Genomic DNA, 26,488 nt, shown 5'->3' on the forward strand with positions numbered 1-26,488 from the left:
GCTCCCAAGACAGCCATTCAAACTAGTTAGTTAAGGTGCAGTCCAATGCATAGCTGGCAGGGACAAGCTGGGAATTGTGGGTTGTTTTTCTATCTGGGATAGTTAGTTAGTGACCCTGTTCAGAAGACACACTAAGCCACGGTGGTTAAGCATTTTGAGCTAAACATGATGGCTTAGCATTTCATGTGAACCATTCCTAATCATGGTGGCTACATAACTACAGTTTAAACATGCTCACTAACCATTTGCTGCAAAAGGGTTAGCAGCTTAACCATGGCTTAGCGTGTTGTCTGAACAGGCCCAGTAAGTTAAAGGTTTATACCATGTTCTCTCTGACTCCTTCCAACTCTAGGAAAGAGCCACTTTTGCCAGAAGAAAAGAAAACAGAATATGCAGCCACACATCTCTCTCTCTCTCTCTCTCTCTCTCTCTCTCTCTAATTGGCAAGGAAAAGTGAAGTACTTCTTCAAGGGTAGAGTGGGGTAGTTGTGGCTTTCTTCTTGCCAGGAGCGAGGAGAGGAGAGGCAGTGGGACCATGGCTATATCAGTATGCTGTAATTTATAGTGTAAAGACTGCATAGGACTGTAAGATAGATATGGGCAGGAAATCGTCATTCTTGAACTTCTCACAACTTTGTTTCTGTCGTACTTTTAACATTACGGTCTGACAGTGGAGATGCAATTTTTTCTCGTACAAACATAACAAATGTATATACTGTCATAGAGTTAATTTAAACAAAACAAAAAAGATGTGTCTAGCTTATCATGTCTCCTCTTAAGATAACAGTCTGAGCATGCAAATTGACACAATCATTTGAAAAATGACTGCAGCACATTATTCCGAGGATCATTCCGAAAGAGAACGTGATTTTGTACACAAAGGCGTTAAGAAAAATAATCTATCACAAACGTTACAGCTTCAAGAGTTTATAGCTGTACGAATCAATAGCCATATCCTTTTATCATTACAGACTTTTCAAATTAATTCAACCCAATTATGGCAGTTGCAGAGAGAAATAGCTTGTCATCACAGCTAAGGTCTTTGTATTCCCTTTAAAGCCACCTTCCCCAACCTGGTGCTCTCCAGATGCGTTGGACTGCAACTCCCATAATTCCCAGCCATAAGAGTTTATTTATTTTATTTATTTATTTATTACATTTTTATACCGCCCAATAGCCGAAGTTGCACATTTGGAGAGCAAAAGGGTGGGGAAGACTGCTTTAAAGCATCAGATTCCCCCATAAATTAGTTGAAAAAGATCACAGACTGCTGTTATTATTTAAAACAAAGCAAAGGATGTTACAAAAACTCACAAAATTTTGACCCAAAGTTTTTAATTTCATAGAACTAGGCAGCACTTCCAAACATTAAGTAGGCAAATGGACACAGGATCAGAGAACAAAAGGACAATGTTGCCCTGAAAACTCTCCAAATCTCCATCACTCACAATGCTCCTTTACATCACCAAATGCCAAAGATGAAGGGGTTTCCCCCCTGCCCAGAGAACACTCCAGAGAACATCCTGGCCTGATGGTCTCTTTCAGTTCTCAGCCTTTAAGCATGCATTCCAACCAAAATTAAAAAAGGACTGTTTGTTATTATAAAGGACCCAAAATTAGCAGTTTGGTGGTTCAACTGCAGTAACTTACTGAGCTAGTCCCAGGCCTAAGTCTGAGGACACACAATATAGCAAACATGGTGAAGGTAAGCAAGACTGGGTCTGGTCAGTGGCTTCTTGAGATACCACTTGAGAACCTTATGCATAACTCCTTGATTTGCACCAGGGAGGAAAGATGGGACGTAAATCTATGTACATAAATAAAAATATGGATGTTCTTACTGTAAATCTCCTGTTCTGGGAAGAACTACTGCACCAAGGGGGGGGGGGAGTATGAAGCTAACAAAACAAGATCACCCCTTCAAACCATTAGGAAGAGTGTGGGGTACTTGCCTCAGGCACCACGTTATCTCCTGCCATTCAACCCAAAAGCTAAGATGGTGCTCTCGGGTGCAGAAGAGAATGGTTTGCGCATTGATTCGAAAATGCAAAATTAGGTAAATGTGCATTAAAATGTGAACTGCACTCATTTCTGCCCCATCTATAGTGCAAACCAATAGATACAAATTAAATGTATTTTTAAAGGACAAATAAACCAAGTGTTGCTCCGAATGGAGCAAATACATGCAAACGTGTTAGTATTTATTTATGTATAGAGAGCCATCAATGTACTGTGCAAAGCAAGTATAAAACAGGAAGTCCCTTCCGCAACACATACATTTGAATAAAATCTCAAAACAAAGCCAAAAGGAACCATTCATCTCACATTCTTTTACTTACCTTTTGAATTACCAAGTTAATTTTCTCAGTGTTGGGGGTATACAGTATCTTCCCGTGCAACAATGGCTTGAGGAAAGTCCAAATCAGAGCTCCATTGGGTGATAATAAAATTTCTTGATAAAGCTGCAAGCAAAATGGTGCTGTAGGAACAAAGAAACCCACATTAAAAAAGACAACAAGTAGATAACAAAAGTGGATTACTTAGCAATCACGCATCTTTGCTTGGTAAATTGAGGGTCCAAATTGATAAGTTAGCGACTGCTTGTGAGGCTTCTAAGAGTCAAGGGAAATTCCAGAAATTAGGAAAATTAACGAAAAGGAGGACAATTTGCCTGCACTGTATAACATATTCTGATAGTGATAGCTGTCATCCACAGTCTCCAATCTATCAAGTGAAAACGATCCACATTACTGGGTTGTTGGGAAAACAAATGAGATAATGATTATCACTCTGCACAACGAAAGTGCTTTATATACATGAGCCAGAATCATTATGGGATGGGGTTATGAAAAGCAAAGATAGTTTTGATTGATAGTGATTTCAGTCATTAGGGATCTCTCCCAAATTCACCATCAAAAAAATCTACAGAAGATTGGAACAGATCTTTGCATCAGTATGCAAAAAAGCTATACTAATATTCTAAATCTGCCAACTCGAAAGAGGTTTTCTGAATTAGCAGCATTTAACAGGCTTCAGAAAGAAGCAAAATTATAATTATAATTCCACCAACATTGTGGGAAATTACTTTAAAATCAAGCGTAATACCCTGTTTATATGCATAACATGAATGTGAATTGCTTTCCTTTTTTGTATTTATCTTCTAGGTTTAGTGTAATTACATTTTTGGGTTTTATCATTTACCACAATCAATATCTTCAATATCAGCTTACATTCTCATTTATACATTGTTGCAGGTATCCAGTTTGGATTTCCAAAATGATCTCTCCCAAAGCTCAAGCTGATGTGAAAAGGTTTCTTTGAAAAGCTGGATACAAATAACTAGAATAAATAAAATAAGGCTTCTATTTAGTTTGCTAGGTGAAAGTGCTCGCGTAGAGGGTGTCCATATGCTCTATTAACCCCAGAGTGGCTGTGTAGGGGTGCTGCATTATTTCAATGATACAGTCGCCAACTTGCAGCCGCATCGGAATTTCTCCCCTGAAATGGCACATTTTCAAAGTGCAGATTTATGGCAACTTTTACCTTTGCTCTGGGTTATCCAGTGGGCATTGTGAAAAAGCTCCAATCTCCTACTGGAGGGAGAGGCAGAGTCTGTCGTTGTTGATGGGAAATCACCGGAATGCAGGGCAGGGGGTGGGCTTTTCCAGTCGGATAAGCTGTGCTCCCTCCTGCCCCACCTAGCTTAATCGGTTTAGCCTCGCAGCAGTGACGCTGCAGGCTCCTGAGCTGATACCCTTCCATGGCATCGTTGTATAGATACCCCTGTAGTGGACTGCACTCAAGGAACACGTGCACAGCCTAGGGGTGCTTATTGACTGATCTCGGCTATTTAGGACCCAAATAGCCTCTGTGGTAGAGAACATATACCATGTTTTCTCAGGACACCCATCTATACAGATGCAGGCAATATACTTCCCGGTGTTCAGGCAATAAGCACTTCCAAAGCATGAATTACAAGGTGGAATTTAGCTTAAATGTGCTAGGGCACTGCTGGTTGAATCTTTTTCAGCTCAAAGGCCAATTTCAGTTTTGGAGAAGCTCTTAGGGGCCACATTCCAGTGGTGGGCAGGACCAAGGGCAAAGAAGGCAGGACCAAAACTATGGCCTAATCTACACCAAGCAGGATATTGCACCATGAAAGTGGTATGAAAGCGGTACATGGTATGTGTCAATGAGCTCCATCACACCAGCGATTTAGAGCACTCTTGCCATGCCTGGTGTGCAGATTTGCAGCATGGTACTCACATGATGCCATGCCTGTTCTGCTGACACCCTGCCTCTTCCCCAGCATTTTCCATCTTTTCCTAGAACGCCTAAAGTCTGGATTATTTTCCCTAAGTGCATTTTCCTTTATTGGGAGTGTGTGCTTTGACAGGGGTCTTGCTGTTGGCTTGAATGGTTTGCATCAGGTCCTGGCAGGGAAAATCGATCTTTCCCAGCAGCTGGCTCCAAGCCTCAATATAAAACCCAAACCTTGCATCCCAGGCTCGTAGGTGTTTTTTAAAATTGTACAATGCCCATATCTCTGCAGAGACAGGATTGTACTCCCTCGTTGCCCCCAAAGAGCCAGACTAAAGGGTCGTTGCATTTTTTGCCAGGCAGAAGGGCAGTCTGGTTGAAGTACTCATCTGACAGGACCTGCTTGTATATGTCTTGTTAAAGTGAGGAGGGGGAAAAGGAGCAACCAATGAACTGAAGGGAGAAACAGAAGGGGTGGGGTGGAGTGGAAGAGCAAACAAGTGAAAGAGCACCGTATTCAGGTGAAAGGGACCAAAAGCTTGACATGCTTATGCATTGGAGGTAAACAAAACAAAAAACACGGAGGCAAAGCGGGGGGGAAGTACATGTCATGGAGCCCAATGGGCCCCAACAGTTGTCAGTGCACTTCAATACCACTATAAAGCAGTGGTGTGGCTCCTGCCTTTTAAATACAACTTTCATACCACTTTCATAGTGCAATATCCTGCTTGGTGTAGATTAGGCCTATATTAAAAAATAGCAGCATATTGTAGCTTAAAGCTCTTACTGCCATTAATTAAGTCTTGGGTGAGGAATTTCAACCTTTTGAAATGGGACACTGCACAAAAGCCAGAAAACCACCAAAGAATATAAAAGTCTAAATCCCTCATCTTTCTGGCAAGAAGCATCATTGTGGCAATGAAGGGAGAGCGCTACTAAAGCCTGCGCTTAGACTGTTTAGATTATGGTCTGGTGCTGCTTTAAAGACTCATCTTATCTGGGTGTTCAGCTTGTATATTTCTAAACAAACAGATACTTTAAAAACTGGTCTGCTTCCAGTGTTCTTTTCTCCCCTGCCAAAAGAAAAAAGTGAGCCTGTACAGCTGCCACTAGGCCATCCAATTGCTCAGGCAATCAGGGATGCAAGAGACAATATCCTGCCTCCCACTTAGAAGGAAAACTTTTATCATTCACTATAAACTTGCATTAATGCTAGCAGTTCCATGATACGTCATTTCTCCCGTTCTTACTTGAGTCTTCAGGAATGCTGAATTTCGCCATGTCCTCCTCCAAAACCTCTGTGATTCTAGGCATGTCAATGAACATATCCGTGCTGCTGAAGAATGAAGATTCTCCTTTACACACAGCCGTAATGATGGACTGCAGGGAATTAGCAGCGAGACTTCTAGGTTGCCCACTTTGGAAGATCTGGAATAGTCATAAAATGGAAAATCAGAACAAACCCTGCTGTTGTCTTGAATTGTCACCCAGTTGAAAGTTGTCACGGCTACAGTGACAGCTCAAATGTCTTCTTTGTTCCTCTATCCAAAGAGGTCAATAACATGACGATGTTGAGACTTGCCTACAAAACCCGAAACATGGTGCTCTTTTCAGTTCTCATGACAACTATTGTGGTGAGGAAGGTATTACAACCTCAATGGCTTCATGCAGTGCATGAATGGCAGTTTGTATAATGCATGGCTTTAACCTTTCTGAAAAGTTACGTTTTGATGGCTGGGCACCAAAAAAGAATGACAATATCTAGTCAATCAGACTGAAAAGATAATGTCATAGTTTTTTAGACAAGCTGAGCATGCTGGAGAAAAGCTGCAAAGTGGGATTGGAAAACTTGTTCCTGAACCACAAAGATCCAAACCAACACCCCAATCCACTGGGATCGTCCCTGCGATGCTCATTTATTTCAGGGCTGTCAACAGATGGGGGGGAGGCGTGATTAATCATCTTCCTTTTAAAAGATTAATTGATTAATCATTCACACTGAAATAGATTTGCATATTATCTAAACACCCAAATGTAAGACAGCACAATTAGTTTTAAAAAGTTACTACTTATTGTAAAATGGAGCAGCTACGGAGGACCCAAGGAACTCCAAAAGGCATAAAAGGTAAGGATCTTAACACACAGCACCACCCATTAAAATCTGCCCACCAAAGATAACCAGCTTTCATGTGTGTGTGTGTGTGTGGATAGATAGATAGATAGATAGATAGATAGATAGATAGATAGATAGATAGATAGATAATTGTAATTTCATTTAATTTATTCAATCATTTTAATAACTTTATTTTACATGAAAGACTACATTTGTTTGGGCTTTGTTATTTTTGATCTACTTACGCCTTACTGGAAGTACCCTTTGATCAGCCCACCACCACATTTCAAGCTATGGGATTATGCCCAGAAGAACTTGTTGGATGATTGCACTGCAACCTTATAATAGTATATTGATCAAGTATTTGCCGTGAGTTAGGAAGCGTGGGGAACGACTGCAGGTAGCCTTGCTACAAAGCAGATTCAGAAATCACCCGTCAGAGAGCTAAATCCCACTCTCTTGTTTGGATAAAGCAAAGCTGAATTCCAAGCAGCTATGTCAAGAATTCAAGACATGCTTCAGCTCTCTCGAATCCATCCATTTTAATCCAAAACTCAAACCTAGCCAAATGTCAGGGCAGTACTAAAAAAGTGACACAGAGTCCTTACAGAGGTAGCTAAAGCAGAGGAAGCCAATTGTCTGAATCATCAGACGTGTCCCAGGGGATGTATAGTTGCACATCAATTTAATTTCTTATATCAGGGCGGGGGAGATTATACATGGCCATCTACTAAATTGAAAATTTGCTCCCTGCTACCACTAAATCCCAGCAGCAAGGACACAGAAGGAAAACAGAAAGTGTTTCAGAAAAAGAATATGTATTTACATGCCCAACGGCTATTTATGCCATTTAGGAATATGAATTTACTAGATGCTTATAGACAGGCAAACACAGATAACCATACAAGTGAACAAACTATTCAAAGGGCAAAAAGTCTTCTGTTTTGAAAAATATCAAAAACATAGCTTGGGGCTGGTTCAGAGGGGCTTATGGGTTACACATGGGGGAAAAGCAGGCTCATGCTGGCTCCACCATGCTGCCAGGCACTCCAGCATTCTGCTGTTTGTAACATGGAAAGGAAGGCTTTATTCCAGTTCAGGAAAGTACAGGAGAAGTCTGCCATTCTGAAAGATAGGCCTGACACTCAAAACATGTATGTAACACAAAATCACACATACACGCGCGCACACACCTCTGCCATGACCACTGTTTTCCAGACTTAATCCTTTGAATTTGTACCCTCCTCAGACCCTATTTTCAACGTAAATGAAGGTTCAAAGCATCAGTTCCAGAAAAGTCAAGAGGAAAACCTGACCAGCAGCTTGTTAATTTTACCTGCCTGTTTAAACTAGGAAGGAGGAAAGATCATCAGTTTATCCCAAAACTGGAGTAAATTGTGGTTTTGATGAGCCAACAGAGGCCTAATCTACACTAAGCAGGATACTGCACTATGAAAGCAGTATGAAAGCGGTATATAAAAGGCAGGAGCCACACCAAGCAGGATATAGCACTATGAAAGCGGTATGAAAGTGGTATATGGTCTGTGACAATGGGCCCCAACAGTTGTCAGTGCTTTTCAATACCTCTATAAAGCAGTCATAGTGCTATACCAAACAGGGTATAGCACTATGAAAGTGCTATGAAAGCGGCATATGGTCTGTGTCAATGGGCCCCAACAGTTGTCAGTGCACTTCAATACCGCTATAAAGCAGTAGTGTGGCTCCTGCCTCTTATATACCGCTTTCATACCACTTTCGTAGTGCTATATCCTGTTTGGTGTAGATCTGGGCCCCGACTTTGACCTCCAAATCTCCTTAAGATGCTAAGACTTGGCCTGGATGGCCAAAATGGCCCATGAACAGGAGGTTCCCAATCCTTGCCATAGCTGGATCAGGACAAAGGAATTAAGTCTAAGGAGGATTATGATCAAACACATTGAAGAAGCACAAAATGTTGCCTTATACCCGGGGGGTGTCTATATGGCCAATTTAAGCACAGTGGTGCTGCATTGTTTACATGACGCAGCCACCAATGCGCAACTATTGTCGAGGTGGCATGGTACTGCATTCTCTGACTAGCAGTGGTTCTTCCGGATCTTCCATTAGAGAGGTGTCTTTCCAATCACCTGGTATTGGATATTTATTTTTTAAGCTGGAAACCTCAGAGTTTGATCCTGGGACCTATGGCATGCAAAGAATGCATTCTTCCACTGAGCAATGACCTCTTCCCGTAACAGACAATCAGGGAGCAGAAAAGCAAAACTGAACAGGATTCATGGCAAAGATACCGTTCAGGAAAGGTGCTAACCAAAAAGACAGGGCAAGACACAGCAGAGAAGCCAAACAGGCAGTTTCAGGGATACAGGTGGAGAAGGGGGCACAAGCAAACTGCTGACCAGCCTCAACAGCAGCCTTTCCTGCTTCAGTTATAGAGGCTGCTGGGAGCTCAAGTTATGGAGAGGCCATGGCTCAGTGTGACAGAGCACCTGCTTTGCATGCAGACGGTCCCGGGTTCAATTCCTGGCATCTCCAGAAAGGGCTGGAAATATTCTTGCCTGAAACCCTGGAGAGCCGCTGCCAGTCTGTGTCGACATTACTGGGCTGGATGGACCTATGGTCTGATTCAGTATAAGGCAGCTTCTCATGTTCCTGTGCCAAGTTGAAGGCACAAGTGAACATGACATTAAGCACGTGATTGGCTTTGGTTTACATGCTTGGTTTTTGTTTGCTAAATAGAAGCCACAGAGAGGGGACCAAATCTGGATCAGGTCTGTGTCAGGGGCAAATGGCTAAATCCCCTCTCCCTGCGTGCCACAGCACTCAGCTAGATTCCCCACCATCTGTCACTGCTATCTGCTAGTAAACAAAAGCCAAGCACAGAAAGGCCAACCCCATCCTTAATGTCATCTTCCGTTTGACCCTGAGTCTGCCTTCCAAAGCAGGGTGGAGCGGAAGAAGAGCGTTCTCGACACAACTATTCTTCTGAACTAGGGATTTGGGGGGCGGGGGCATTTTTCACAGTTTAATGTGAATGTACCTAATTGCTGACATTAAAACCAATATATGAACTGTAACTGAGTTATCCTTCAAAGCTCACACTTCTCTGATTATTGCAATGTACTTCTCCCATCAAAAATGCACACAAAATGTGTATATTAGTGAAAATAATCTTAAAAATGCATTCCATTTGGAACAGAGCTTCAAAAAATGTGTAGATTAAGCAAAATTGCACACAAAAATGTATGTATTAGGAGAAATGTATTTTAAAAATATATACACTTTCTCATGCAAACTTTTAAAAAACCAAATTCTTGAAGTTCAGGAAACCCAAATGTGAGATTGAGAAAACGAGAAACTAAGGCCTTAGCTAGACCTAAGGTTTATCCCGGGATCGTCCCGGGGTCATCCCTGTTCATGTAAATGACACACAGGATATCCCGGGAGCAGGCAGGGACGATCCCGGGATAAACCTTGGGTCTAGCTAAGGCCTAAGAGAACCTGAAACTGACAGATTCATACATGTTTTATACCACCCAGAGAGCTTCGGCTATTGGGCGGTATAAAAATGTAATAAATAAATAAATAAATAAATGTCTACTCTGAACAACACTTCCCCAATTAAGTGCCCTCCGTATGTTTTAGACTACAACTCCCATCAGTCCCAACCACTGCAGCCAATTGTCAGGGATGATGGGGGTTGTAATACAAAGCATCTGGAATGCATCAAGCTGGGGAAGGCTGCTCTGAACTGTTGAGCTGGTGAAAAGGACTGAGCCCTAACTCCATTTTTTCTCCTTTTGCAATCTGACAATAAGAGTAAGGAGGGGGAAATTAGGAGCCGATTAAGGCTAATAACTTACTACCAGTACATAAAGGACCAAAAAAAGGTCAGTAATGGAGACCGAAAGGCCTATGAGCAGATCACATGGGTAATCTATTCACAAAAGATAGGCATGGAACTGCTAAATCAATAACTTGTCCGTCTGTCCGTCCCCCCGGGTTTCATAGGGGAATGTAGATGACGGAAACAAGCATAAATTTCAAAGGGGAAAAGAAAGGGGGGGCGACAAAATCGCTTAATACAAAATAAGCAGGACAAGAATATTTATGCTAAGTGATTTTATATACGCTTCCTCTGAAACATCCAAAAACGGCTTCTGGTGGAGCCGAGATACTGAGCCAGATGAACGATGGGCTGGACTCCATTCAGCTGTTCTTATGAAGTTAAATTTGGACGTATCTGCCTTACTCCGAGCTGATGACAAAATTAATCAACGGTCTGTAATATCCAACTTTGATTAACCGTTCTTTAAAAGCCGTTCCCTGCTTGTCAAAAATAAAATAAAATCTAAAGGAAACACTTACTGTGAGCCACTTTTTGTATTACTTTCAAATAACATTGTCAACTCTCGTAATCGAGGATTCTGGTGGTGCCTAGGGCCAAGGCCTCCCCCGGCATGCTAGCTTTCTACAGGCAGGGAGTTTTTAATATGGGGGAACATTCAAATTAATTTTGAGGCTTTGGGAGCTCTCCTAAATACATACAGACATAGAGGACCTGCCACCTACAGACCTGAAGAGGTTCAGTCCAACAAGAACTGCACCACTTGAATCTGCTGATTAAGTAGCTTGGTATTCATGGCTTTGTATGGGAATGTTTTCCATGAAATGAGATCAAGTATTAGAAATGGCACAATGTGAAACATCAGATCTATTTTCCCAGGAGCAACACGCGCTCCCAGCAAATTATTCAATGTTCTCCAGTAGTCCAGAAGGCACAATTTGATTTTTTAATATATAAAAAATTATTATTGAACACAAGTCCCTAAATGGGTCCCCTGACAAAGTTATTCTTGAACATTAACTAGAAACTTAGATGTAAAAAGATCACACACATACCGATTGAAAAGAAGAGATATCAAGTAGCGATGCACTTTTAAATGTCTGAAGGAAGGCTGGAAGGTTGTCAAAGACATGTTGAGCTTTATTTAGAAGGAAACTGATGCTGGACACGACATCCAACAGTGTGTTGAGTAAGTTGTCTACTTCTGATGGTATTTTGGCCTTAAAGAAAATAGGAACATGTTAACAAATGTATCCTTTGTTATAGTAAACTGGAGAGTTCACTTTTTCTGCATCTCTTATACAACAATAATAGAAAATCAAACAAGACCAAATCCTCCATTTCTCACAAACTTACTAGCTCCCTATTAACAGTAAAATGCTGAAAATAATACCGAGGGTCTGTCTTGATGACGACGCATTGGCACGGCAAGCCTCCAAAACCCTGCGGTTTCACTCCTGCAGGGTTGTCCCCTCGCCAAGGAGTGAGTGTGGGGTTTACATCCATCAGAGGAGGGGGCGCCACCACCCATGCCAATGCCGTCCCTCCCTAGCTTTTCCCCTCCTTACCTTGTGGGGCTTTCCCTGCCAAAGGAACGGAGAATTTTACTTCTCCCCATGCGGTAGGAAGCGTGGAGGCATTCCAGCAGCCATTTGGCTCACCAGCCCACCACCTCCCCCCTGCCCAAGTGGACGGCGACCAATCAGGGGTCACCATCTGCTTAGCCACACCTCCGCTGCGACTCCGGAGCAGCGATAGATGATGGATGTGCTATCCTTGCCTCACTCCTGAGAAAAAAGTTGGGTAAGTCCCTGACTTTTTTACTTCGGAGCTTTGGAGGAAAGCCCCAAGATGGTGCCACAGCATGACCGCAGAGTGAACCTGGGGCTTTACCCAAGTATAGACAGCCCCCTAGTCTCTCTAAAAGTTCTTGGGTTCTACTTATAAAATGTAGAACTAGTGTGGCGCAGTGGATAAAGCACTGGTCTTGATCTAGGTAAACCTGTGTTCACATCATCACCAGTGGTGCAGTGGAGCCAGGTTCATAGGGACACAGCATCAGTAGGGATGTGCTCCGCTTCTAATCAGACCGGCGAATTAGAAGCAGAGCGGGGGGCTTCGCCTGCCCTTAAGGCGGAGGCGAAGAGGATTGGGGGGCCGATGGAGCGTAGCGAAGAGGATCGAGGTGAAGGTGGATCCTTCGCCTCGATCCGGAGTTCCGCCAGAAAGGTAAGTTGGGTTTACTGGGCCCTGCCGCTGTTGCCCATGTGGCGACAGTGGCAGGGCCCGGTAAAACCCCCCCCCCCGCCCTCCTCTCCCTCACCTGCCTCCATCCGCGGTCTGTCAGCGTCTTCAATTGAGCCCACGGTTCAACCAGGAAATCTGGGCCGCAAGCGGGCTCAATTGAAGACGCCGACAGACCGCGGACGGAGGCAGGTAAGGCCCCCCTCTCCCTTGGTCCCTTACCGGGCTCTGCCGCCATCGCCGCATGGGTGGCGACGGCGGCAGGGCCCGGTAACCGCCCCCCCCGCCCTCCTCTCCCTCACCTGCCTCCGTCCGCGGTCCGTCGGCGTCTTCAATTGAGCCCGCGGTTCAACCAGGAAATCTGGGCCGCAAGCGGGCTCAATTGAAGACGCCGACAGACCGCGGACGGAGGCAGGTAAGGCCCCCCTCTCCCTTGGTCCCTTACCAGGCTCTGCTGCCATCGCCGCATGGGTGGCGACGGCGGCAGGGCCCCGTAAACCTCCCGCCCTCCTCTCCCGGCCTTACCTGGTGCCACTCCCCTTCACTGCGGAGCTCCGATTCTGAGCCGGAGCTCCGCGGCGAAGAGGAGCAGAGTATGGGCGGAACGACACGGAGCGGGCCGATCCGAAATTTTCGGATCGGCCCGCGGGGCGGAGCGGGGGGTCCGTGCACACCCCTAAGCATCAGCACTTGTTTTATTAGCAGGGATGCTGACATCATCTGCCACCCCTCCCCCAGGATCCCCATTGCCTCTGTACATACCTGCAGTCCTCATATTAACTGGAGAGAAATGAATTTTCCCAGCAACAATATATTGTTCCCTGTTATAATGCAGAGTATTTCAGAGTGTCTTGAACTTGAATGAGCAATTAAGAGCCATTAGCTTTACTAAAGAACTGCTCCTGGGGGTTAACAGATAGACAGCAAAAATGCCTACTAGGGCTGGGCTGAATCCTGCCACCTATTTTGGGGAACCTTTTCTCTCCCTGTGAAAGAGCCTTTGGGGGAGGGGGAGAATTTCAGAGAACTTTTCTCCCTAGAGAGTGGGACAATATTTCCATTTACCTTTTAAACGTATAACCAGTTGTTTAGAGGGTCTTCTTTCTACTTTTAATTTTAAAAAAGCACACCACCCCAGGCACTTGGAGGACCCTGGCAGTTCTGCATGAATGCCTAGTAGAGACCATGTGACCTTGTCCTCTCCGATAGGCATTCAGGAAGAACTCCTGGACTCCTGCAAGTGCTGGGGGGTTGTTTTGAAAAATAAAAACATAGAAAGAAGACCCCTCAAAACTTCCTACACTTAAAAAGCTATGTGGAAAACTTGTTCCCCTCCCCAAGGAGAAATTTCTTCAAAATCCTCACCTCTCCAAGCCTCTTTCACCAGAGTTTTCATTTCACACACACACACTCACCCCAAAATGCTGAAAATTGAAAAATCAAATTTTTCAACAAAGCGCTAATGCATGCTGGAGGGCTTTACAGTTGCAAAGCGTCTTATCCTCCAAGCCTGGAAGGAAAAACACCCACCGCCTATCACTCAATGGACTGAAGATCTTATTGCTCTTGCGATGTTTCAGCATCTCTCTTATAACCGTCAAAGTCACATGGATGCTTTTTAGATATATGCTTATATTAAAGTATATATTTGTAATGGAAATGTTAATCCTTTTTCCCCTCCTTGTTCCCCCCCATTTTTTTTCACCTTTATCAAGGAAGATGATAATGGATTACAGTATACTGATGTTTCATGGCACAATTTTTCCTTCCCCCTCTTTTTTCGCTACTATTGTATTGCAAATAAAAAGGTAAGAGGAGGAACGCACTGGTTTGTATATATCATAGAATCATAGAATAGCAGAGTTGGAAGGGGCCTACAAGGCCATCGAGTCCAACCCCCTGCTCAATGCAGGAATCCACCCTAAAGCATTCCTGACAGATGGTTGTCCAGCTGCCTCTTGAAGGCCTCTAGTGTGGGAGAGCCCACAACCTCCCTAGGTAACTGATTCCATTGTCATACTGCTCTAACAGTCAGGAAGTTTTTCCTGACGTCCAGCTGGAATCTGGCTTCCTTTAACTTGAGCCCGTTATTCCATGTCCTGCACTCTGGGAGGATCGAGAAGAGATCCTGGCCCTCCTCTGTGTGACAACCTTTTAAGTATTTGAAGAGTGCTATCATGTGCTACCATGCTATCATATGGATCGACCCAGCTGCCCATCTTTTTGGACTCTCCTTGGAGGGATGACTATAGGGACTGTCATGATGAGCACCTGCACTGTGCTGGGCTGAAAACAACAGAATGAAATTTAATAGGGATAAATGCCAAGTTCTACATTTAGGGAATAGAAACCAAATGCACAGTTACAAGATGGGGGACACTTGGCTCAGCAATACTACAAATGAGAAAGATCTTGGAATTGTTGTAGATCACAAGCTGAATATGAGCCAACAGTGCGATATGGCTGCAAGAAAGGCAAATGCTATTTTGGGCTGCATTAATAGAAGTATAGCTTCCAAATCACGTGAGGTACTGGTTCCTCTCTATTCGGCCCTGGTTAGGCCTCATCTAGAGTATTGCGTCCAGTTCTGGGCTCCACAATTCAAGAAGGACGCAGACAAGCTGGAGCGTGTTCAGAAGAGGGCAACGAGGATGATCAGAGGTCTAGAAACAAAGCCCTATGAAGAGAGACTGAAAGAACTGGGCATGTTTAGCCTGGAGAAGAGAAGATTGAGGGGAGACATGATAGCACTCTTCAAATACTTAAAAGGTTGTCACACAGAGGAGGGCCAGGATCTCTTCTCGATTCTCCCAGAGTGCAGGACACGGAATAACGGGCTCAAGTTAAAGGAAGCCAGATTCCGGCTGGACATCAGGAAAAACTTTCTGACTGTTAGAGCAGTGCGACAGTGGAATCAGCTACCTAGGGAGGTTGTGGGCTCTCCCACACTAGAGGCATTCAAGAGGCAGCTGGACAACCATCTGTCAGGGATGCTTTAGGGTGGATTCCTGCATTGAGCAGGGGGTTGGACTCGATGGCCTTGTAGGCCCCTTCCAACTCTGCTATTCTATGATTCTATGATTCTATGATTCCAAAACTGACTATTTACACCAGTGATCTCCACTACCCAGCTCAACAGATAGCCATAGGCAAATTACTGTTTCTCAGCCTAACATCTCACAGGGCTGCTGCAAGGATAGTTCAACCCATGCACGCTACCCTGATCAAAGAGTGGGATCTAAACATGGGCCAGTGTTACTGGTAACTGGCCATGCTATCAAACCAGTCTAGGAATTGGCTTGGGGACTCAAAAGCCCCTGGACTCATCTACAACAACTCTTAGATCCCAGCCTTAACAAATATATACATTGGATGCAAAACATGAAAGGCGTAAAAGACCTACCAAACTCACCCCACAGAATTAGAGAAGTAATTAGAGATGTCTTAATTGCATTATTATTATTATTATTATTATTATTATTATTATTATTAGCTGTACCCGGCCACGCGTTGCTGTGGCTCAGTCTGGTTAAATGGAAAAGAAAGAAAAGAGAAAGCGCACGTTTCTAATATGTTTAATTTCACAATGCTTGTGGGTATACAAAAAATTTTGTTGTTCCATTGTCTGTGCAGATATAGAGATTGTCTGGTTTGCCGACTCTAGAACACGCAACAAATAATTGTCCATGTGAGAACCAATCCGTGTCTAGATCTAAACCGCACAATTCTAAAGATTGGCCCTGAGCTTTGTTGATGGTGATTGCAAACGCCAATCGAATTGGGAATTGCAATCTCGTAAATTGAAATGGCATATCCGTTGGAATCATAGGAATGCGAGGAATGAGGACATCTTCACCTTTGAAAGGTCCTGTCAAGATTGTTGCTTCTACGACGTTGCTTAGTAATTTTTTCACTGCAAGCCGCGTGCCGTTGCAAAGCTTTGGCTGGTTGATATTTCGCAACATGATAATTGGCACGCCGATTTTCAATTGCACTACGTGCAGTGGCATCCCTGGCAGATCGAGTGAATTCAGAAATTCTGTTGGATAATTAACCGCTTCATCTGCTTCCACAACAGTGTCGACGGACTTGTATGTGACTGCCTCGCTTTGAATGTTAGACTGAATAATATTGTTAAGTTCGTAGATGTCTTTGTTCTTGGCCACAAGAATAGCTTGTTCACTCAGCCAATCGTGATTCTTATAATTGGTTTGAATATTGGGAAATACTTTTTCAACCAATTCTTCTTTTGACGTCACTAAATTGCAGAAGTTATGAGGCAATGAAATTTGTCCTGAGGTCAGATCAACTGGCACCTTTCCGTTCCCAATTTCCAGCAATTGATGTGAGAATATCAGCTGATCGATCGTTTTGCAGCTGGACACGCGTATTTGTAGTTAATTTTAACGTCTTTACATGTTGCCACAAAGTAGAGTATTTCAGGGAAGCATTTATTTCGTCCACTGGTGTCGAGCGAGGAATTACAGGTAATGTTTGCCTGAAATGTCCTGCAAGGAATATTAACGTTCTGAAATGGTCTGATGTGCGCCGTTGTGCATTCATCGCAAACAATAAGTTTGCATTTTTGCAATACTTTTCCCATGCCGGATGCTTTGGAAATGTTGCACGTGGGAGTTTCAATGAACTGCATGTTCAATGGCAATTTCGAAGTGGAATGAGCAGTTCTTCCACCTGGTAGCAATGTCGCAGCTATTCCAGACGACGCAAGAGCTAAGGCTATGTCATTTTGGGATCGAATTGCTGCCAGAATCAATGTAATTAGGAACGTTTTACCAGTTCCTCCTGACGCATCTAAGAAGATTTCTCCAACCCCATTATTGACAGTTTGCATTATTTGATCGTAAATGCCATTTTGCTCAAGCGTTAGCTTAGGAATATTTGATTGCACATACGACAAAAGATCACCCGTTTTGTAATTTTGTTCACGACGCAATTCTACATTGAACGAAGCACGCGTCATTTTGACATAACGTGAAGAAAGCAGTTAACGTTGTAGCCCGTAAATTCAGGGCTATTTGTTGCACATTTGCAGCTGTGAAATAAACGTGTTGTCCATTTTCTAAATGTACTGCTAAGTGAACAACAGCTGGACTTCGTTCATGTCTGGGAAATGAAAGAATTCGCCATACAGCTTCATTGCTGCTTATGTATCTTCCAGCCTGACCAGCATGTGTTCCTTTTACGTCCAACAGATGGCGCTGTTTTTTTAAAAAATGCATGTTTTTACCTGTCACAGGTGTGGTGAGAAGGTTAGTGGGGTTTGGCCCCTCTGCTAGGCCGTAATCTCCTGGCAGTTACCTTTCTTCAGAACTTGGAACTTCCATAGAAGGCCACAGTTCCGAGAAACATAGCTAGATGGTGCCAAATAGGAGAGAACATGGAAACAGGAGAGAAGGCAGAGGCAGTGGATTGGCCTACTGGTTGGTGATGTCACAATGACTTCTCTCCTATTTGCATAAGTGGCTTGGAGGAGGCCTCTGGGCTTTTATATACCCTATTTCTTAGATTCTAAGACACACTTTTGTCCCCATCTATAATATAGCTACATAAAAACACGTGCATATTCGAATGCAATGTTGTGTCAAAATTTCAAAGCAATCGGTGAAGAACTTTCGGAGATTTTAGATTAGGAACAAACGAACATTTACATTTTTATTTATATAGATTATTATTATTTTGTTTCCTTCAATGTCCTTCTAATATTTGTCCACAGGAGCCTCGAAATTCACTTCATATAGGTCACTTTAGGCAAAATCTAGCTGCAAGCTCGAAATCTGTGAAAATGTCACCACTAAACTTGAAGGCTTCCCTCAAAAGTCCACAGATGTTTTGCCTGAGGAAATGTCAAATTCACTTTTAATTTGGCTGTGGGCAAAATTTCTGAGGCAAATCTTCAGTAACTAGGCAATGCCTTTCCTTTTCCCTTCCCACTGGTCTATCAGCTCTGAAAAAGGATCAGTAAAGATACACCAGCTCTGCTCACCTTGTAAATGATATTGCGTAGATTCAGGTTCTGCAGGAGTAGTATAGTCATGGTGTACAATTCCTGTGGTGGCAGAGAACAAAGTTCCTCAATGGCAGCATGAGTTTTCTCCTCTACTGGAAACTTCGTCAACGGGCTAAATGTTTCCACATCACAACTTCCAGCTAAAGCGGCTGCGAGGATACTAGAGAGAAACTGCCACAACAAAATTAAGCTTACAGTTTATTTGAAGCGGTGAAGTTCTACTTAAAAGCAACAGTGCAGAAGCTCAGGAGTCCTAACAACATTTTGTGGGGGTTCCTTCATCTGTTGCACCAGGTAAAAAACAATCTGGAGCTCTGTAGAGGTGATTCTTTGCCTCAGTTTTGGAGCCCCTCCCCCTCTCTCTGCCTCGTTGAATTACCCTCAAAGAACCATTCAGTATTCAGAAATTAACAGAAATGCTTACAACTCCTTCATTTTTAAAGATAAAGAGATAAAACTTAGCACAGTGATAGCTCTTAAGGAGGGCTTTAGCCCCACCAGGCTTGAATCAGATCGGTTGATGCTTTGATTTTTTAGGAATTTTTAAATGGAAATTAACAAAATGCTTACATCTGTGTAATTTTTATAGATAAAGAGATGAAACATGGCAAGGTGATAGCTCTTAATAAGGGCTTTAGCTCTACTCAGACTGAATCAGATCAGTTCATGGCTTGATTTTTTAGGATTTTTTTAAAATCCCCACTCCAGCTTTCTCCAACCTGGTGTCCTCCAGATCTATTGGACAGAGCCCCACCCCACTAGAAGCCCAGCCACTGAAATAAAGAGCCTGCCTATGTCTGACTCAGGTGTAGAAGCTTTCTCACTCACCAGCCAGCCCAGCAGTACTTTCACACTGTGGAGATGTGGATGATTGACTTCGATGAGTCCGAGCAGAAACACACTCCTTCTCTCCCTCTGCCCCCGCCCCTCACAGCCAGAATCAGCAGCCAGTTAGTGTTTCCCACTTCCCTGAACACTGCGATTGGAGGAGAACATGGTCAGGGACAGCACTGTGGGTATTCCTAATTAGTTAGCCACAGAAGTCAATATCAAAGCTACTCCTCACCCCACTCAGCATCTTCCAAATATGGAGATATTCAATTTAGGCGCACACATGCGCACACACAGAGCAGGATAATTCCAGAGACTTTAGAAGCTCCGATTGCGCACGTCTCCGCTCTGATATTAATCAATGGGTTTGGAAGCAGCCAATCTTTGCTCTGCAAGATCGAATGCTCCATAGATGTTCACGGTTACCAAATAATTCCGGGGCAGAGTACACACCCCTAGTATTAAGTATTGTATGGAATAAACCAATTATTTTGAGCCACAAGGTTGTGATTCTTAAAAAATATTAATCTATGAGCAGTTTCCCTGGGTTACCTGGCTCCATCCCCTAATCCAGGGGTGCACAACTTTTTTAGTCTCACGTGTGTTTCTGGCAGGAGGCTCGGGGGATACACAAATCCACACTCACATATATACACACATGCATCCCAGCAATCCTGATACAGTTTGTGTTTTCCTTGCTCTATGAGTACCTCTGGGGGTTAGAGAAATCAGCAGGGAGAATTTGGGGTGGAGGGCACTGCCACCTGTGGGGGGGCCACAGTTAAGGCACGTAGTTCCGGGGGCACAGGTTGTGCACCTCTGCCCTAAGCAGTCAAAATCCAGCCCTGACTTCTTCCACTGACACAAATATGGTTCTGCCCACTGACAAAATGTTTTCAGAGTCACAAGCTGGCAACCTATGTAAACCCTAGTACCATGTCACTGTCTCTATAGAGATAGATTTATAGTGTGACAAAAAGAAAGACCTCCAGATGGTCTTGGGAAAAACATCTTCTACCACTTTGCAGGAAGCTTCTCTTTTATTCATCTTTTCTGGACACTTCTTGGTCCTGAAGATCAGAACCCGCTGGTCATTATTACTCCACAGGATTAAGCCATTTCCACAGAAAAATTAAGACCAAACCAACACAGTTGATTCTCCCCTTTAAATATTCCCTATTACCATCCTGTGCTGCTCTATACCATTCTGGTCTCTTAAGTAACTCCATCCCTTCTCCTTTTGGTGTTTCTGCAGAGATCATTTTAAATTTTAAAACTGAACACAGCACAGTTCAAAAGAACAGAGACTTCTCTCTTACCAGTTCTTTTGTCTACTGCTAGTGAAATAAACAAGCAACAATGCCCATCGCTCTCATTACCAAAGGAATAGGAGGACAAAGAGAAATGAACTAAACTTAGAACTAGGTTTGATATGGAAAAGAACCCCCAACTCCGAACGGCATTTTAAATAATGGAGCAGCTCTCTTTTGAAAGAAACGTATCTTGCTTGTGGAGCACCAGTGACATCCAGTGGCTACTTGATTTGTCTGGCTATCCTCATTCCCCTAATTCTCAGTTATCTGTAAGAAACACAGAAACAAACTCACAGGAATCTAGGAGAAGAAACTCTGTACACTGCTTATGCCTTTTTTGCTGGCCTAGAAAATAAGAACAATCGCCTTTGGAGATAATACCACACCAAGCCAGATGTGTGCAGGAGGCAACAGGAGAATGTGGCAGTCAGAAGATGTGGGTCAATGCTTTCATGAGGACACAGCCCTGATCTCCACCATGCTTCTAGGAGACAGAGGCATGCATCACAATGGAGCTTAAACCAGTAGGAGCACCCTTTCTAGGACATTAAAGCAACAGCAACAGCTAAGACTCAGGCAAAGAGAGGATAAAATTAGTGCAGGAGGCAACAGAGATGAGAATGTGGCAGTCAGAAGATAGCATTCAAGAAGGCTATCAAGACTGATCTCTTCCAACAGGCCTATCCAGTAGAATTTTAGGATATTTTTAGTGTGTTTTTAGGATGTTTTTAAACAGTGTATACCATGTATACCATCAGTATTTTATGTATTTTATGCTTGATGTTGTTCCCCACCTCAATCCAATCAAAGAAGCAGGTAAGAAAAATATACTACTACTACTACTACTACTATTATTATTATTATTATTATTATTATTATTATTATTATTATTATTATATAAGGCAATCTTAGTCAACTTGGGCAGGATCTACACTACTGCTTTATAATGGTTTATAACGAACGGTCTTGACAACTGTAGGGACACATTCCATATACCGTTTTCAAACTGCTTTCAAAGTGTCATTTCCTGCTTGGCGTAGATCTGGTCTTGGTGTCATCCAGATATTTTCAAGTACAACTACCACAATTCCTGACCAATTTCTGGTCCATCTGGCTGGGGCTGATGGGAGTTGAAGTCCAAGATATCTAGAGGGCACCATGTTGGAGAAAGCTGGCATAAGGAAAGAGGTGAAATTGAAGAAGAGCAGGGGGCTTCTATTACAGAAGCCGTAATTCTCTTCCCCCATCTCTGAAGGATATTCTAAGGACTGATCTAGAGCATATTTTCTACCTTCACATAACCTCGTTGACAGTGACCATTTGCCAAAGAATCCTTGAACGACTGCCATGGAACTGCGGCAATGAGCTTCACTCCTCCATGGCTGCAGATTGAAGGGAAATATTGCAAGTAATGGGAAAACTTCCTTTTCAAGGAAACTTGTCTGGAGACAGGCTGAAAATATTTTGAGCTGAGGTATGGATCGGGGAGAAATTTATTTGGTTCACATTTTAATGCAGACTTACCTAATTTTGCACTTTCAAACCCGTATATGAACCAAAAACTTAGTGATCTGTCGAAGTGTGCACTTCTCTGAATTTTTCATTGGAGTTTTCCAATCAAAAATGTGCACCAAAATGATTTATAAAATAGCATTCCAAAATCCATTAGATTAGGAAAATTGATAGCATGAAATATGTCTATTAGACAAAATGGTGCACAAAAAATTATGTATTAGGAGAAATGTGCACCAAAATGCATATGAATTTTCATGCAAACTTCTAAAAATTATTTTGCCAAGTTCTGGAATGAACCGAATTTAAGACTGGGTAAATTCTCAGAGTTTCAGACCAAGCAAATTTAAGATTGGGGAAATAAGGAACTGAAAGAAACCAAAATTGATAGATCTATCCATCCCTATCTTGGGGTGAAAAGAAAGAAGAAAATGTTTTTTTTCTTCTTCTTCTGGGGTCAGGAGGAACATCATTTTGCGCAACAAGAAGCTTATTGTGAAGGTGGTGGGGACAACAGCTTTTTTTCTTTCTTTCTTTTTGCTCTGCCGCAATGACTTAGTGTCCGTGCAGCTAGCATTAGGGCAGCAAAGCAATTAGTTTTAAGAATATACAGTCTGAATACTTTTTTGACGTGGTTCCTTTTCCAGGACAATTCAACTGGCCTCCATATAGTTTCTCTACAGATGTTACCAGACCAGATCACAGGGAAGCCGGTCCCATGTCACTCTGCTAATGTATGAATTAAGCACCTAAGGGTGCAATTCTTTACATGTTAGACAGAAATAAATCCTACAGCTCGCAGCATCCGCCAGCCAGCCAGCCATGGCTGGAAGAATGCTGGGCACTGTAGGACTTATTTCTGCCTACGCATGCAAAGGGTTGCACCCTAAGTCTCATTCTTTGCTATCACTCTACCCAAATGGTACAAAGGCATGTGCAGCGCATTTTAACACCATGTGACACAGACATTTTCTTTTCCCTATCTTGTACCTTTGGCTGTGCGATACTGGATTCCATGACAATAGTGATCGTTTCGTCGGAAATGCTGGTTAAGGAACTAAGCTCTCGGGCCAACTCCGTGGTATTCTGCACAAAGTCTTTTAGCTTCACGTCTGCAACATAATATAAATGGCAATGTTATCAAAGGCCAAAAGCAAGGGATCCAACTTAGGCCACGTTGTGGTCCTTTGAACAATGGACCAAAGAAAAAATGTCTGGGTACATACATTTATTGGATTGATGCTCCAGGAAGAAATTTGCAACACAGTAGCTCACATTCAAATGGTACGGAGACAGAGGAAGGTGAGCCAGTCACTGGGTAGAGCAGGAGGGGGCAGTCATTTTGCCCTCAAGGGCTACATGCGAGGGTGGGTGGGGTGGCATGCCAATGGAGCTGGCAGTGGGTGTGGCCTGGGGTGACAGGTGGGGTTGGAGCCACATTCACACACACTCACATTCATGGGGAGAACATGTGAGGGGAGGGGCTTGACCCTCACCTCCCCACATACCATCCCTCCCCCTGTAAATTGCACTTCTGCCAGCCTGCCAAAGAGCAGCCTGACAGGAGCACGATTTACCAAAGGGCAAACCAAGAAGATAATTTCCTGAGCAATAAAACCCCAAAAGAAATAAGCAATCAAAAAATATTTATAAAAAATAATTTCTAAAACATAGCGAAAATTGCACCACAAAAGGTGCAGGTAAAAGTCTGTTTCTTAACCCACTTCTTTGGAATACACAAGAATGATAAGAAGAGACAAAACATCTCTCAATCCTGTTAGCAAACCTCACAGTCTCAAATTACAAGGGCAATCTGTAGGATTCAACAGTGTGGTTTGCCAAACCCATTTCAACTGGATAGTATTTTTCAGTGGCAGTTTTACAAGACATCAAGTTTCTTTTTTATTATTACAGGGCTGTTGTTTATGTGCAAAATTCACAGCCCCTCCCCCCGAATTCTTCTTGCTCTAGCAGCATGATTTACACCATGAGCCCAACCATAGAGCATGCCAGATAGAGTGCCACACGGATGCTCCACTTGGTGCTCTGTGTGGACAGTCGTCTGAGCACGGCTGCCAGAGCATCTGCTAGAAGACAGTCCAGTGTCATCCACAATCAATCAGCCACTGCGGAGCATGCCAGCTTTGTACAGATCCCAAGAAGGATCCCAGCAGCAGCCCTGAAGATGCAACAGCAGGGCGGGAAGAGAGGTATTTCTACCTAGAGGCAAAATCAGTCATGGTGGGAGGGAACTTCAGAGTGGTTAGGAAGTGTCTGAAGGCGGCAGGCTCTGCTGTAGGACAATGTACAGTTATCTTGGCCAGATCTATACCTGGGGCATGTCTACACCAGCCCTATATCTGGCCACCTTATGGCCCAGCATTGGGCAAAAGGCGGGATACAAATACTAATACTAATACTAACACTAATACTAATACTAATACTACTAATAATATATCCCGGGATCGTTCCTGTGCAGCCAAATGCCACACAGAGGATCCCGGGAGCAGGCAGGGACGGTCCCTCTATTTTCCTGGGATAACCCTTAGGTGTAGAAAGGGCCCTGGTGTCATCATGGCATTGCTATATCCCTCCTGTGCATTTATGCCTCATAGGACACTTAGGCTGTTGCCAGACGAGGTTTTAGCCCGGGCTGATACGCACAGATGACGCACAGGGGATCCTGGGGTCAGCCTGGGCTAAACCCTCCCTTGGCCCGGGATAACCAGCTGGATGTCTTATTGTCCAAAATCCACACTTCCCCCACATTTAAGAGCATGTGCCATAAGACAACAATGAAATGCTGTTTAATGTTTGAGATTATAGAAAACATATATTAATTGAGGGGAAGATGAGTCTTAAAAAATTGAAACGGAAACAACTGTCAACAGCTGTGGAATTGAATCTCAAGTCAAAAATAAATTTCATGTGTTCATCAACTTCCATAAAGCCAGAGTTACATACAGTAACTTCATCAGTTTATTCAGAATATCTGGGTTGATAAATGCATACAGTATTGTTGTGCTATGGACTTAATGACTGGACTTCACAGCTGACTGGTAGGAACTAATGCTTGGCTACCAAGCCCAGAAATAATTTGTAGATCCCCATATGGTAACTAGCTATCAGTCCATGTGATTCAGTTCAGGTACAAGCTGAAAGGCCAAGAGCTAAGGGCAAATCTACACTACAGTCTTAAAATACCTGTCTAACTGTCACCGATTCCTGCAAGGAATCTTGGGATATTTCAACTTAATTTCAAGATAAAGTGAATCTTCTGCCAGAGATCCCAAATAGCACCAGAGAAGTACAAATCCCAGGATTCCTTAGAGAGAAGGCATGACTGTCAAACAGATTAGTCTTGTAATGTGGAGACACCCAAATTAAACCAAGCCAAGCAGAAAGATTTGAAATGAGGCAGCTGAAAGGTAGAAGATCACTCCATGCAAGCCAGAAGGCAAGGAAGATGCAGCGAAGGAAGGTCAATCTAATGATGAAGCAGCAAATCAGATTCAGGAGAGTCAGAAACAAAACAGGGAATAGCAATAGGCATAGGTTAGGCATCAATGATCACTGACGTGGCTTATTGCCTAGACAATGGAGTACTTCTGATTGTTCTTTATTTACATGGAAAATAGACTAGCCAGGGCTCCTTTTGGCCAATCAGTATGGATATTGTTCTGAGCTTAGAGCTGAAATGGGTGTACAATGGCTCTGAAGGCAGCTCCTTTTCAGCATGTCTTTTCAAGTCCAGAAAAACCTGGTTCAACACCCAGTTCACCACAGTGTGTGTGTGTGTGTGTGTGTGTGTGTAAGTAAGAGAGAGAGAGAGAGAGAGAGAGAGAGAGAGAGAGAGAGAGAGAATATGAATGTTTTCTGGCAGGAAGGTTTGGACAGGAACATTGACAGCATAGGATCCATAAAGAATCTATACAGCTTACCTGTCGGCAGACTGAAGTTATTAAGGAGAGCCACCAGCGGGTTCCCAGATAGAGCTATCTCTAGGGTCTCAGTTAACCTACAAACAAAAGAAACACTGAAAAGGTCAGTTTGCAGGCTAGAAATATCTATATATAAGTAAAAGTCAGTCCTCCAGGCTCCAACATACTCAGAGCAAGGGCAGGGAACTTCCTTCAGCCGGAGGGCCGAATTCCATTTCAGAGAAGCTCTCAGGGGCCACATTCCAGTGGTGGGCGTGGCCAAAGGCAAAAAGGGGCAGGGCCAAACATTCCAGCACGCTTTAGCTTAAAGCTGTTATTGCTAGTAACCAAGCCTTAGCAGAAGCATTTCAGCCTTACGGAATGAGGGAGGGGACTGTACAAAAGCTGGGAGGCCACCAAACA

The 26,488-nt window shown here is 43.4% G+C and overlaps 1 protein-coding gene across 1 annotated transcript in view; it reads right to left on the bottom strand.

Annotated features, from left to right (window-relative positions):
• Positions 1 to 26,488, bottom strand: part of ABCA13 (ATP binding cassette subfamily A member 13) — a 331,836-nt gene that overhangs the window by 226,923 nt on the left and 78,425 nt on the right. The window contains exons 21-26 of the mRNA XM_063124168.1: positions 26,087 to 26,163; positions 23,136 to 23,257; positions 18,466 to 18,660; positions 11,273 to 11,437; positions 5,511 to 5,688; positions 2,340 to 2,479 (exon numbers count right to left, since the gene is read on the bottom strand). Coding sequence (XP_062980238.1) covers positions 2,340 to 2,479; positions 5,511 to 5,688; positions 11,273 to 11,437; positions 18,466 to 18,660; positions 23,136 to 23,257; positions 26,087 to 26,163 — 877 coding nt within the window. The remainder of the gene's footprint in view (positions 1 to 2,339; positions 2,480 to 5,510; positions 5,689 to 11,272; positions 11,438 to 18,465; positions 18,661 to 23,135; positions 23,258 to 26,086; positions 26,164 to 26,488) is intronic.

Source organism: Elgaria multicarinata, chromosome 1 (assembly GCF_023053635.1).
Source record: "Elgaria multicarinata webbii isolate HBS135686 ecotype San Diego chromosome 1, rElgMul1.1.pri, whole genome shotgun sequence".
In the NCBI taxonomy this organism is placed as follows: domain Eukaryota; kingdom Metazoa; phylum Chordata; class Lepidosauria; order Squamata; family Anguidae; genus Elgaria; species Elgaria multicarinata.